This window comes from Heterodontus francisci, chromosome 12 (genome assembly GCF_036365525.1).
Source record: "Heterodontus francisci isolate sHetFra1 chromosome 12, sHetFra1.hap1, whole genome shotgun sequence".
NCBI lineage: Eukaryota > Metazoa > Chordata > Chondrichthyes > Heterodontiformes > Heterodontidae > Heterodontus > Heterodontus francisci.
Window position 1 is genome coordinate 57,713,426 of NC_090382.1, and position 14,705 is coordinate 57,728,130.

At 40.9% G+C, this 14,705-nt stretch overlaps 1 protein-coding gene across 15 annotated transcripts in view; it reads left to right on the plus strand.

Annotated features, from left to right (window-relative positions):
* simc1 (SUMO interacting motifs containing 1) overlaps positions 1-14,705 on the plus strand; it is a 146,819-nt gene that overhangs the window by 111,620 nt on the left and 20,494 nt on the right. For 14 of the 15 annotated variants that reach the window (XM_068043452.1, XM_068043448.1, XM_068043456.1 and 11 more), the window contains 3 exons: positions 1,935-2,203; positions 9,370-9,439; positions 11,343-11,503. In XM_068043452.1, the coding sequence (XP_067899553.1) occupies positions 1,935-2,203; positions 9,370-9,439; positions 11,343-11,503 (500 nt within the window). The remainder of the gene's footprint in view (positions 1-1,934; positions 2,204-9,369; positions 9,440-11,342; positions 11,504-14,705) is intronic. The other variant, XM_068043446.1, reaches the window with a different exon arrangement.

A 14,705-nucleotide genomic window follows, 5' to 3' on the forward strand; every position in this document is an offset into this window, starting at 1 on the left:
TTAGGAAAAAAATTGCAACCCAAAAATAAAAACAAACAAAAAGCTTAGCTGAATAGCTACTAAAAAAAATGGAACACACTAGAAAATAGTCAACTGAGATTAGTTTCAGTACCTTCTATTTACCCCATGTTTTTTACATCCTAATCTTTCGTGTAAGATCCATCAGTGTTCTGAAGACCTAACTTAAAGAAAAGTATTGAATCACTATGATTCTTTCATCCCTGGCTTCTGGATTAGTTCAGTCAGACAGACGGCAACAAAGGCATAAAAATTTGTCTCGGTAATAGCACAAAAGTAGCAATAGCAAATTGGCAGCCTGTTTACACTCCATTTCGGAGCACCTAGTTTTCTACACTATTTTGGACGCAATTATCTAGTTGTCCTAAAAATATGCCTTAAACTCCAATTCCACATCCTCCTGTTCTGCACCACAGGAAGATCTCCAGCTCCCACATTCCCTGAGATTGGGAATTTGTGTATTTCAGGTAGTTTTACACTGTAGATTTCATCACTAAAACAGGATCAAGATCTGGTTATCTTGAGATCTTAACTTAGGTGATGGTTTCAAGCCTCCCCCAGAGATGAAGGATCTTTTTTTATATGCATGGTGCCAACCAGGTCCTCTAAGCAGGAATTTCCGAGGAAATCGGAATTGGTGGCCATTTAGAAAATGGTTAACAAAATGTATAACCAAATGCCATAATAAATTTAAAGAGCTCTCAGTTAAAACTGTTTCCTTAAATTAAAATAGTTTAATCCCAGAACATCACAAAACTATTGTTTAAGCAAAATATCCAAATAATGCAGATGAAGTGACTTACCTTTCCATTTTTTAAAACCTGGTTCAGTGTAGACATGCAAACAAAAAGTGGCTTACCTCCTGACTCCCCAAAGCCTCTCCACCACTTACAAAGCACATGTCAAGACAGTGATGGAATATTGTTTGCCTACCTTCTAGGAAAAACTATACAGGACAAAGCAGTCTGTTTGGCACTTCATCCACTATCTAAACAGTCACTGCCTCAACCATCTACAGGATGCACAGCAGCAACTTCCCTAGGTTTTTTTGCAGCACCTCCCAAGCCCACGGACAGGCACATTGGAAGACCTTCACCTCCAAGTCACACACTATACTGGCTTGGACATATTTCTTCATTGCAGGGTAAAAATCCTGGAATTCCCTCCCTAACAGCACAGTAGGAGTACCTTCACCACTCGGGATGCAGTGGCTCAAGAAGAAAGCCCACCACAAGCTTCTCGAGAACAAATGGGATGGCCGATAATGAGTCTTGCTTGCGATGCCCACAACAACAACTTGTATTTATATAATGCCTTTAACCTAGCAGAACATCCCAAGGCACTTCACAGGAGCATTATCAAACAAAATTTGACACCAAGCCACATAAGGAGATATTGGGGCAAATATAATTATAATCAGAAGCTCTCAGATTTTGTTTTCTCAAAATTACTTTTTCTAAGATTTTTCTTACTAGTTTTTACCCTCCTGAAGGCATTGATACCTGGCTTTGCTATCTTCCCACATTGGCACAGACTGTTGCCTTGCCCAAATGCTCATTAATTAATTATGTGAACCTTAATTGTGAGTCAGCTGACTGTTTGAAACAGGATGCATCACAACCAAGCCCAATCCAAGCCGAATTCTGGCCTCTCACAGGACCTACTGGATAGCAGAAACTCTAGTTGATTTTCACTATTCAATCCAGGGCTGGTGCGATCAGCTAACGCAGCATAGCCTGAGATTTGTAGTCTTCCTGGTCTGTATGACCTTCCTAGTCTATGTAGTTCTCTTGATAAGCTCACCAAGCCAGCAGAGCAGTGTTTCAAACAGTTTTTAGACTGACTTGGCAGCCAACATGTTTTCTTGCTGCATTGTCATTTTGTATTAGTTCATTTGTTTATCTTTTTCTTTCCAGCAGGCAAATCGACATTCTCGTTCATCAACAACTCACCAATGTAAGTCAAAGGAACCAGAGCTGATCTCCCAAAGACAATGCAGTATGATAAACAGCACTATCGATGAAAACTTTCCCCAAGGGACCCTTCAGTTTCTGATGGATTTTGTATCTCCTCAACATTACCCGCCTCATAAAATTGTGGAGTATATAATCAAGAAGATACTGCTGGGCAATGAATCCTCCAGCATCATTATGTCTGCTTACATGACTCTGATGAAAATCCAACAGTATGTACAGGTTTTTGTTAATGCAGGAGGTGTATAGCATAACATAGTGTAACAGATCTAATTAATATTAATATAACTATTGACTTCTTCCAGAAAGTTCCACTCGTTGGGCAAGTGAACAGACTAGTTTAAGTGCCAGGACTGGAAGAATTAATTAATGGTAGTACATTCTGACCCAGTTGAAACGACAGTTGTCAGAATAGGTACCACTATTACAGCAATTTTTCTACATATAACGATAACAACAAAGATAATCCATTGAAGGGATTGCATTAAAAAAACTACATTAGTTATTAACACCAGGAAATGCTTAGAAAGGTGTTACCTGGCAGTCTGTTGCTGTTGAGTCCTATTTAATTGATCAGGCTGAGCAGTGGGTTACAAGTTGAGTGTGTTGGTCCATAAAAGTGAGGAATGAATCTGAGGTTTATTACTCGCATGTAATATAATATGTTCAGAAAAGCTCAAGTTAAGTTTGCTATAGAGCCTTCTATTAGAGTGTTACTGTGAAGGAACAACTGCATTGTATCATGAATATCAGCATGACAGTGTGCCTTGTATGTGACAAAATCTAATTCTCCCTTCTGAATTGTATACACAAACAGAAATCACCTGGTCATTTTGTTTGACTAATTTGCTACATGTCCTCAATTCATCTTAGCTCTCATGACTGAAATGTGTTAAAAGAATTAACACAGCTCCTCCTACTACAGGATTCTGAGTTCAGTAGTCAAAAAAGGCTTCAGAAATAGAATAGGTCTAAGGCAACCATATTCCAAGTTAGTGTGGGTAAGCAGTATTACCATTGTTGGGATTTTGTACTACTTTTCAGTTTAAAACATGTAAATTTTTATGTGAATTGCAGTAGAGGGTTGGTATTTAAAGCATGAGCAAACTGAAGCTGTGTAATCCTACTCTACCCCCAGTGTGGCCACAGTTTCACAGAAATGGGTTCAACATCACAGTTGATGAGGGTTAGGCGTGATAAGCCACCTGCTCAAAAACTGTTATTTAAAAAGTACTTTATAACATACCCTGCCATGGTCAAGGGTATAATATACCTTTTTTAAATGATAATACCCCTGCAGCTGTAAATTTTACTCCAATTTGCAACCTGAACCATTTATAACTTTGAAAGTCTCCAGTTGGTATGTAGTTTCTTTTAAAGTTGCAGTAAACTAGAGTGTTGGTTCAAATTAGAAGCTGGGAAATTAAAAATATTCTGTCGAATTTAGTATAACAGTAAGTGATTTAATAAGAGTCTAAGCACAAAGCAGCGCTTAGAGGTATTAATTAAAATTGATAGTTTAAACAAGGTACTAACTAGATTGTTAAAGAGGGAATAGAGGTTTTTTTAAACATCATGGATGGGTATCTGAGATCTGTTGCTTGCAATTCCTGCACTATGTGGGAACTCCAGGACACTTCACGTGTCTTGTGGGGGGAGGGGGGGGGATGTGAGCAGGAAGTGTCTCCAGCTGCTTCAGCTCGAGCTCAGGATTTCAGGGGCAGCTGGAATCACTGTGGAGCATCAGGTAGCAGGAGAGTTTCCTGGATTGTATTTTCCAGGAGGTAGTCACCCCACAGGCAAGAATAGTTCGGGATAGTAGGTGGATGGCCACCCAGAAAAGGCAGGAGATGCAGGAGCCTTCGAGGTGTGTGGCAGTCTCTAACAGGTACTCAGCATTGGAGACAGCTGGGAGTGACGATACCCTGAGGGAGTGCAGTGTAGACGAGGGCACCAATGGGCAAAGGACTGTACAGGAAGGAACTACAAAGTGTTGAAATGCAGCTGTTATACGAGATTCCATAGTCAAGGGGACAAACAGGCTTTTCTGTAATTGTCATCATGAGTCTGGAAGGTGTTTTGCCTCCCTGGTGCCAAGGTAAAGGACATCACGGAGAAGGTACAAAGTATTTTACAGGGGGAAGGGAGTGAGCCAGATGTTGTGGTACACATGGGTACCAAGGACACAGCGATGACAGGTATTGAGATCCTACAGTCAGATTTTCAAGAGCTAGGGAAGAAGTTAATGTTACGACTGAGGCGGGAGGAGTACACTGTTTTTCCTGGTTCCACCTCTCCACCGGTCACAACATATATTTAAATGTGTATCCAGTTACCCTTACAGTCAATCATAGACTGCATTTTTATCCCAGAATAAAATGCACCAACCACTTATCTTTAATAAACAACAAAATTATCAGTTTATTATAAAACAAGACTTAACCAGTAGCAAAGCATTAGCACAGATTGAAATATGAGATTTCCTTTTTACCTTAACCCCTCACACACACACACACACACACTGGTTAACCCAAAAATAGAACCATCGAGTTATACAGCACAGAAACAGGCCCTGCGGCCCATCGTGTCCATGCCGGCCATCAAGCACCTATCTATTCTAATCCCATTTTCCAGCACTTGGCCCGTAGCCTTGTATGCTGTGGCATTTCAAGTGCTCATCTAGATACTTCTTAAATGTTGTGAGGGTTCCTGCCTCTACCACGCCTTCAGGCAGTATGTTCCAGATTCCATACACCCTCTGGGTGAAATTTTTTTTCCTCAAATCCCCTCTAAAGCGCCTGTTCCTTACCTTAAAACTATGCCCCCTGGTTATTGACGCCTCCGCTAAGGGATGAAGTTTTACCCTATCTATACCCCTCATAATTTTGTATACCTCAATCAGGTCTCCCCTCAGCCTTCTCTGCTCTAAGGAAAACAACCCTAGCCTATCCAGTCTCTCTTCATAGCTGAAATGCCCCAGCACAGGCAACATCCTGGTGAATCTCCTCTCCAGTGCAATCACATCCTTCCTACCATCCATTGTATATTCCCTTGCCTTGTTAGTCCTCCCAAAATGCATCACCTCACACGTCTCAGAATTCCATTTGCCATTGCTCTGCCCATTTTACCAGCCATCTATATTGTCCTGTAATCTAAGGCTTTGCTCCTCACTATTTACAGCACCACCAATTTTCGTCTCATCTGCAAACTTACTGATCATACCTCCTATATTCACGTCTAAATCATTAACGTACACTGCAAACAGCAAGGGTCCCTGCGGTACACCACTGGTCACAGGTTTCCAATTGCAAAAACAACCCTCGGTCATCACCCCCTGCCTCCTGCCACTAAGCCAATTTTGGATCCAGTTTGCCAAATTGCCCTGGATCCCACAGGCTCTTACCTTCATAACTAATCTCCCATGCGGGACGTTATCAAAAGCCTTACTGAAGTCCATGTAGACTACATCAATTGCTTTACCCTCATCTACACATCTAGTCACCTCCTCAAAAAATTCAATCAAGTTTGTTCAACATGATCTCCCCCAACAGAGATTTTCTCTTTCGAGATCTGTTACCAAAAAAAAGACATAAAAAGAATACTTTGGCCAAATACTTGCTAATTTTTGAAGAAAAAAAAGAGATGATATGGAACAATGTCACTTGTCCCTTTTTGGTTTGGTGTCCCAAATACATATAGATGGCTATCACTGGGATCTTTCTAGAACAGTTCTTTTCAGACGATGTTGAAGATCAGTTTGGCAGACTTTCCAGGAGAAATGCAGCAACAGGGGTGTCTGGCAGGCCTTTCAGGAGGAATGCAGCATCAGTTACCCTATTTCTTACACTCGCTTCTAAAAGCCTCTCAAAGAGATAGAAAAGGCTGAGGTGGGGTTTTGCCTTTGGCAGGTTGATTTTTAAACGCCTTTCAAAACACTGTCCAAACCCCAATTGACTGTCCAAAGTGAAACTAAAAACAATATCTCAAGAGTCAAGCCTCCTGAACCCTATAAATCTTGACCTGTCACTTCTCTGTAAACATCTCCCCTAAGTCAAAAAGCCTCTGCTGGGTAATTATCTGAATACAGGTGACTTCCAGTAAAGGTTGACTGAGGATGACCTCAATGAAAAAAACATCCATGGAATCCTTTTCAGTTTCCCAAATAAAACAATGCCCATAATTCTAAAGTACATGAGTCCTCAAAAAAAAACTTAACAAAAAATATAGAAGCAACATCATAACATTAAGGAGTAGGACCTTGAAGGTAGTAATCTCTGGATTACTCCCAGTGCCACGTGCTCGCAAGAGTAGAAATAGAAAGATAGGGTGGATTAATGTATGGCTTGAAGCATGGTTCAGGAGGAGGGCTTCAGATTCTTGGGGCATTGTGACCATTTCTAGGGCAGAAGGCACCTATTCAAAAGGGACAGGTTGCTCTTCAACAGGACCAAAAAAAATTCACCAGTATGGTTGGGGAGTGTTTAAACCAAATTGACAGTGGGAGGTGTACCAGCATATAGAAATAGAAAAGAGGAATAAGCTACATAATGCGAGTGTGTTGGAAAGTATTCGAGAAGGGAGTATTCCATATTAGATACGAATGGACTGAGAACGACAACGAGAAATGCAAAGACAGGATTATAATGCATGTACGTATGCGCCAAAGTGTGGTGAATAAAGTAAGTGAGCTACAAGCACAAATAGCTGTATGGGAATATGATGTAGTGGTAATAACGGAAACTTAGCTTAAAAATAGTGAGGACTAGGTGCTTAATATACAAGGATATAAAATGTTCACAAAAGACACAGAAGGAAGAAAGGGAGGTGGGGTGGCAGTACTGATTAAAGACGACATTGTAGTGTAGGAAAGAGGGGATGTCCTTGAGAGGGCAAGGACAGAATCCATTTGGTTAAAGTTGAGAAGCAAAAAGGGTATGATCATGCTTCTGGGGGTATTCTATAGGCCTCCAAATAATGAGAGAACTAGAGGAGCAAAGTACCACATAAAGGCTGGTTAATAAAATTGAGGCTCGTGACATAGGAGAGTCAGTGCCAAATTGGTAAAAAGAAATTGGCTTAAGGACGGAAAACAGTGAGTTGTGGTGAATGATTGATTGTTTTTCAGACTGGAGGATGGTAAACAGTAGTGTTCCCCAGGGGTCAGTGCTAGGACCGCTGCCTTTTTTGCTATATATAAATGACTTGGATCTTGGAATACAGTGTAGAATTTCAGAATTTCCCGATGATACCAAATTCGGAGGAATTGCAAACAATGACGATGATAAGAATCGCCTACAACAGGACTTAGATAGGCTAGCAGAATGGGCAGACAAGTGGCAGATGGAATTGAATACAGAGAAGTGTGAGGTGATGCATTTTGGCTGAAGGGATAGGGTGAGGCAATGTAGACTTGCTGACCCAGTTCCAAAGAGTGTGCAGGAACAGAGGGACCAGGGCGTGCATGTGCATTGAGTTTTGAAGGTGGCAGGACATATTGAGAGAGTGGTTAGCAAAGCATATGGGAACTTGAGCTTCATAAGTAGAAGCATTGAGTACAAAAGCAGGGAAGTTACGCTGAATCTTTTTAAAGCTCTGGTTAGGCTCCAACTAGAGTATTGCGTCCAGTTCTGGTCACTACACTTTAGGAAGGCTGTGAGGGCCCTTGAGAGAGTGCAAAGGAGATTTACCAGAATGTTTCCAGAGATGGGGGGATTTTAGTTACAGGGTTAGGTTGGAGAAGCTCAGGTGAAGCAAAGGAGATTGAGGTGATATTTGATAGAGGTGTACAAGATTATGACGGCTTAGATAAAATAGACAAGGAAAAGCTATTCCCATTAACTGATAGTACAAGGACTAGGGGACACAGATTGAAGGTTTTGGACAAGAAATGCAAGGGGAATGTGAGGAAGGAATTTGTTATGCAGCGAGTAGTAATCGCCTGGAACTCGCTGCCCATGAGGGTGGTGGAAGGCAAAACAATCAATGATTTCAAAAGGAAATTGGATGGGAGCTTGAAGGAAATAAATTTGCACGGCTACGGGGGTCGAGCGGGGGAGTGGGACTGACTGGATTGCTCAGTGGAGAACTGAATGGCCTCCTTCAGTGCCAAAGGTATGGTATACAAACAGCATAAAAAGCAGTTAAATCTGTACTGCTGAAGAAGAAAAGTTTCAGTGTACTTTAGCTCTGGCTCCTTGAAATGTATTGTTAAGTTCAGGTTAACTTGTAAGTGGGTAGTTAATGAAGTTATTTCATCATCTAGAAAAGCCCTAAACCTCAAATGTAGGTGCAAGTTGTTTCTGACTGTTTTGCACACATGTGACAGTTCCCTGAATGACATTAACTGCATATGTATTTGTTTTAATGATGTGGTAAGGAGCCTAATGTCTATTTTGTTTCCCCCTCATCTCTCCTAAAGGCACTAGCTCTTGTTGGGCTACACTTCCACATGTGATGACTGGTTTTTGGCTTCTTGGGCTGGGTACTATTCTTTTTGTGAGTGTGGACAGTGAATTGTTCACTGGCTGTTAAGGAAAGATTTGCATTTATATTGTGCCTTTCATGATCTCAGTGCATCCCAAAGCACTTTACAGCCAGTGTAGGAAAGGTGGCAGCCATTTTGCACACATCAAGTGCCCACGCACAGCAGTTTAATAATGGCCAGATAATCTGTTTCTGTGATGTTGAGGGATAAATATTAACAAAGTCACCAGGGACAACTCCCCTACTACTGTTCAACATAGTGCCATGGGATCTTTTATCTCCACTGGAGAGAGCAAACAGGGCTTCTGTTTAACATCTCATCTGAAAGACAGCACCTCCGACAGGGCAGTACTCTCTCAGTACTGCACTGGAGTGTCAACCTGTACTTTTTTGCTCAACTATCTAGTAGGACTTGAACCGACCTTCTGACACAGAGGCAAGACCACTATCAACTGAGCCACAATTAATTAATTCAACGACACAGGACAACACAGTCAGATCCTGAATTCAGCCAACATCTGCGCTTTCCAGCAAATGGCAATCAGGAGCAGGAACCAGGCTGAACCCCTGCCTCTTTAGCCAGGAGCTGTTAAGGCCAAGTGTAGCACCCTCCCCAACTAATGTCTAACTGAAATCAACTAACTCAGCTCAGCAAGGGGATTGAACCTAGCAACTTCCTGGCTTGGTCTGCATACCTTAATTACATATTAGTGCATTTATTAACTGAGCTGTGGGTTAGTATCTGAGGCGTAATTTTAAAATCAATTCTTGAATGCTGTGAGCTGTTGCATGAGCTAATTGTTATGTGTTGTGTCATGTGTGAATTATTGTTTTTAATTGTTGACCTGTGGACTGATTTTTAAAGTAATCTAATATTTCGTTTATATTTAAATAGGCTGCATCCAGCAAATATTTCAACAGTGCAGTGGGACTGGGACCTCCTAGCTTATCATGTGGAGAACAAGGTAACACAGATCTGGAGCTTTTAAAAAGACAGTCTCTCTTTTAAAGGTGTTAGAAAAGTGTAGAGCTGAGGAATTATTTTTAATTCGGAGTTCCGAAGAAGGGTCACTGACCCGAAACGTTAACTCTGCTTCTCTTTCCACAGATGCTGCCAGACCTGCTGAGTGAATCCAGCATTTCTTGTTTTTGTTTCAGATTTCCAGCATCCGCAGTATTTTGCTTTTATTGAATTATTTTTAGGTTTGTTTTACATAATCAGTTTATTTTGTTGCACACTTCATTTTTCCTTAGATGAAAATATTCCTTTATTTGTTTTGTTTTTTATATATATATATCTCTATATATCCTTCAGTTTTATTCACTTATCCCTTCTGTCTTGAAGTGCTATAGTGCTATTGATTGCAGTATTCCTGCCAAGGGTGAGGGTATAATATACCTTCTATGTGGAGGCATTACATCCAAGTTCAAACATGCCCTCACCTGACATCCACATACTGGCCCAAAAATGGGTCTGCAATAGAAACACTGAAGCCCCAACTGAGATTACCTAATGTGGACAGGTCTAATGATGATCATAAACGTTCTGTGAATCTGGTTTTGTGGTGTTTTTGGAGGGACAAATGCTAGCCTTATGAAAGCAAACCTGGGATGTATATAGTGTGCTGGAATCACTCAGCAGGTCTGGCAGCATCTATGGAAAGAGAAGCAGAGTTAACGTTTCGGGTCAGTGACCCTTCTTCGGAACCGGTTCCGAAGAAGGGTCACTGACCCGAAACGTTAACTCTGCTTCTCTTTCCACAGATGCTGCCAGACCTGCTGAGTGATTCCAGCATTTCTTGTTTTTGTTTCAGATTTCCAGCATCCGCAGTATTTTGCTTTTATTTATGTATATAGTGTGCATGGCTCAGAACCATAATATACCAACTGATCCAACAAAAGAGTCACTTTTCAGATCTCCCGGAGAGGAGGGAATAACCACAGGTAAAGCATCCTAGAAAGTGCAACTTTGAGGTAGAAAGATAAAATCTACTTCAGAATTGCTTAATTATTAGGATTTTCTCATGAATTAGCCGCTATTTCTCCTTATAGCCATCCTTATCGAAGCTGTGCAAATCTGACATCCTGTTCTCAAAGTATAGGAATTAATTTGCCCACTTCGAACACCTTTAAAACCATTGTAGGAAATGGGAATTCTGAACAGTGTGTTTTCAGCACCTTTCAGCTGGCAATCCTGCAATTGTGGCCTCATTATTTTGTATTTCTGGAGAACTATTCTACGGTTTTTTCCATAGTTCAAATGATCAGAAATAGCATCCATTCCCATTTCAGCTGGCTGCCAGAACAGCTCATTGTAGTCAGTTAATAAATAAAATCTACCTGTGACATATTCCTCTGAATTACAAAAGGACAAAAGGTCATCAGTTATCTTCACTCCCCACGAGCAGTAATACCACCGAAGAAATATATAGTGGCTACCACAACCCCCGCAGTGGAATTTCACACCTCAAGCAATGGACCGCAGGTACTTTGTGCAGATTTATTTTGCCCCTGGTCACCACCATAGGTATCCTGACTTGTTAATTAGAATGCTTCTGAAATTGCATCTAGTTATATTTGGGGTCATCATTCATTTATTTAATATATTTGTTACTCTGATTGTTGAGGTGATGCACTGAGAATTGAAGAGATTGCTGCCAGTGTGAAGACTGAGTAGTTCTCTGAAATATCTGACTACTGTGAAGAAGCTGGCCAAACTGGATTCATCAAGTTTGATGACATTCTTTCATTTAGTAAACAGCAGTGTAAACTTTGTACTGTGCCATTTTACTGGCAAAATACTGAAATGGATGTTTCTTCTCCTATACTAATCTAATCCTCATGACTTGTGTGTGTATGCACTTCAAGGATCCTCACAGGAAGCATTCTTTGACCAAGAACGATCGACTGTTGTTCCTGCAATATGTTGTTCAAACACTTGAGGATGATTTTCAGCTGAAACATGATGTGCCCCAGCAAACCATAGCCAGGGCAGTTCTATCTTGTGATGACAAGTTTTCGAATGTAAGGTATAGAAACCTTAAGCTCATTAAATCTACAGTGTTCTGTTTCAGTAAGTAGGAAAGCATTTTGTAATTTGTTGAAGAATGAGTGTTGTTAAGTACATTAAACTAGTGACAGGATTTACAGTGAGTGATACAATCAATTATGAGAGCAGTGTTGCAAATAAGCTCATTTAGAGCATTGGTTCGAATATACCAACTTGGCTCAGTGGTGGTTGTTTTGCTTTTGAGTCTAAAGTAACTTTAAGCTCTGCTGCAGGAGCTGACCCTGCATTACAGTACAGATGGAGTGCCTATTGGTCGGAGGTACTGTCCTTTGAATGGTATGTTACAAAGAGGCCTTTCTTGCTAATTTAAGTGGATGTAAAAGATCCCTCTGCATTTATGAGGAGGAGGAAGAGAGTTCTCCTGGTGTCTTAGCTAACATTTGTCCCTCCAAGAACACCAAAATAGATTAATAGGTCATTTATGATTTTTGTTAGACCTTGCTGTTTGCAAATTGACTTCTGCGTTGCCTACATGACAACAGTGACTACACCTTAAAAGATAATTAATTGGCTCAAGAGTGCCTCGGGGCATCCTGGTGATGTGAGAAGTGGTATATAAAATATACAAAGTATATTATTTTACTTATGCCAGTATACTTCGCAGTAGTCAATATGCTGCTAGCATGATACTCTTAATTCATCAACAACTTATATTTATATAATGCCTTTAACGTAATAAAACATCCCTAGGCACTTCACTGGAGCATTATAAAACAAAATATGACACCCAGCCACATAAAGAGATAATAGATCAGATGCCCAAAAGCTTGGTCAAAGTGAGAGATTTTAAGAAGTGTCTTAAAGGAGGAAAGCAATGTAGAGAGGTGATGGAGGTATAGAGAGGAAGTTTCAGAGCTTAGGCCTAAGCACTGAAGGCATGGCTACGAATGATGGAGTGATTAAAATCAGGGATGCTCAAGAGGGCAGAATTAGATGAGCACAGATATCTTGGAGTTTTGTGGGGTTGGAGGAGTTTACAGAGATAGGGAGAGGCGAGGCCATGGAAGGATTTCAAAATGCAGATGAGAATTTTAAAATCCAGTTGTTACTTGACCGGGAGTCATTGTAGGCCAGCGAGCACAGGGGTTATAGGTGAACAGGACTTGGCAGCAGAGTTTGGATCACTTCAAGTTTATGGAGGGTAGAATGTGAGACACCAGACAGGAGTGCATTGGAATAGTCAAGTCTAGACGTAACAAAGGCAGGAATGAGGGTTTCAGCAGCAATGTACTGGGAGAGGGGCAAAGTCAGGCAATGTTGCAGAGGTAGAAATAGGTGGTCTTAGTGGTGGTGATGAGAGTTGTTAGAGAAACCTCCAAGCCTAATTGTGAAGACAACGCTGAGACTAGGATGCTTTGGTGGAGACTGTTTATTGCTTGCCACGGAGCTTACTTCTCCACTCCCAACAACACCCAGCCAGTGTTGGCTGGCTCTTCTCTATATATACATCTGAGTACAATTAACCAATCAACACCCAACACCTGTTCACCCTATTATCTTCAACTACTAGATATTTAACATTCATTAACAGAACTTAGTAGACACTAACAGATTCCCCTCTTTTCTTTAAATTAAATACATATATTTATTATACCATTAACCTTCAACAGCAGCAACCATTAATATACTGTATATTCCCCTTTTTAAAAAAAAAACTTGCTTAAAGAATTACAAAGCAATCTTAACATTTAAAAAGTTTCCACGTTTTCCTAACGCGTCAGAACTCAAAACTGCCCTCTTCGAGGACATCCAACAATTTCTTTGAATGAGCACCTCTCTTCGTAAAACAATCCGACAACTGATGATTTGTGTTGGCCCATTTTATTTTGGAAATTTCTTTTCTTTCCAGCATTTCTTTTATACTCGTGAGATCAATCCTCAACCTCTTTTCTGTGGCACTTTTTGTCGAATGGACATTGTTCCAGAGAAAATGGTTATATGTATAACATTCTATAGGAATTTTTTCTCCGATTGCCCCTTATATGAGTTCCTTTAAAATACTCGATAAATACATACCCATATCTATCCCTTCTATCAGTACAAGTGTCTCAGCAGCTAAGGTGCTTTTAACTATCCTCTTTATTTTCTTCGATTCCCAGGCTAATGGACATTTCTTCCCACCAGAAATATAATAAACCCTGCTGCGCTTGAATAACCATCGGGAAGATTAGTGTGTGAGATGTCATTTAAAAATTACTAAATCCATTTTTTCTGGGTCACTCAGTGCTGGAAACTTGAGTGTATATTTGTCTAAACTCAATTTCTTGAATGTCTCATTTGTTTTCAGCACATCCCCAACAGTAGCATGTTTCGGCATGGTGCTGAATTCTAATACATCATTTTTAATATAATTAATACATATTTCGTACACTTCACCAAGGCATTTGACACTGTGAGCAGAGGTGGTCTTTGGAAAATCCTTGTAAAACATGGATGCCCACCCAGGTTCCTGGCCATGGTGAAGCAGTTTCATGAAAATCAGTACGGACAAGTCAAAGAAAACACCGACCTCTCGAGTCCCTTCCAAATCTCCAATGGCGTGAAGCAGGGATGTGTGCGGGCTCTGATCTTATTCACCATCTTTTTCAGCATGATGCTGCAGCAGGCAACAGAAGACCTTAAGGAGGGAGTTTACGTACGCTTCCGGACTGATGGAGACCTTTTCAACCTTTAGGCGTCATCAAGCTCACACAAAGACACAAGAAAACTCATCCGGGAACTTCTTTTCGCCGATGACTGCTCTCCTGGCCCACAATCAGTCAGACCTGCAACGTATGACAACACATTTTTCCAAGGCAGCACAACTCTTCAGACTAAAAATCACTTTAAAGAAAACTGAAGTCCTGCATCAGCCTGCACCCCAAGAAGAATATAGACCACCAAGCATTGTCGTCGAGGGAACCGAGCTGAATGCCATCAAGCAATTTACTTCTTTGGTGAGCATCATCTTGTTTGAGAAGTGGACAATAGGCTCTCAAAAGCAAACAGTACATTTGGCAGACTCTACAAATGAGTGTGGTGCAACCACAGCCTCAGAGCACAGACCAAACTCAAAGTTTACAAAGGTGTAGTCCTCACTACCCTTCTGTATGGCGCCGAGTCATGAGTCCTATACTGCCGTCATGTAAGCCTTCTAGAGCGCTTTCATCAGCGCTGCTTCT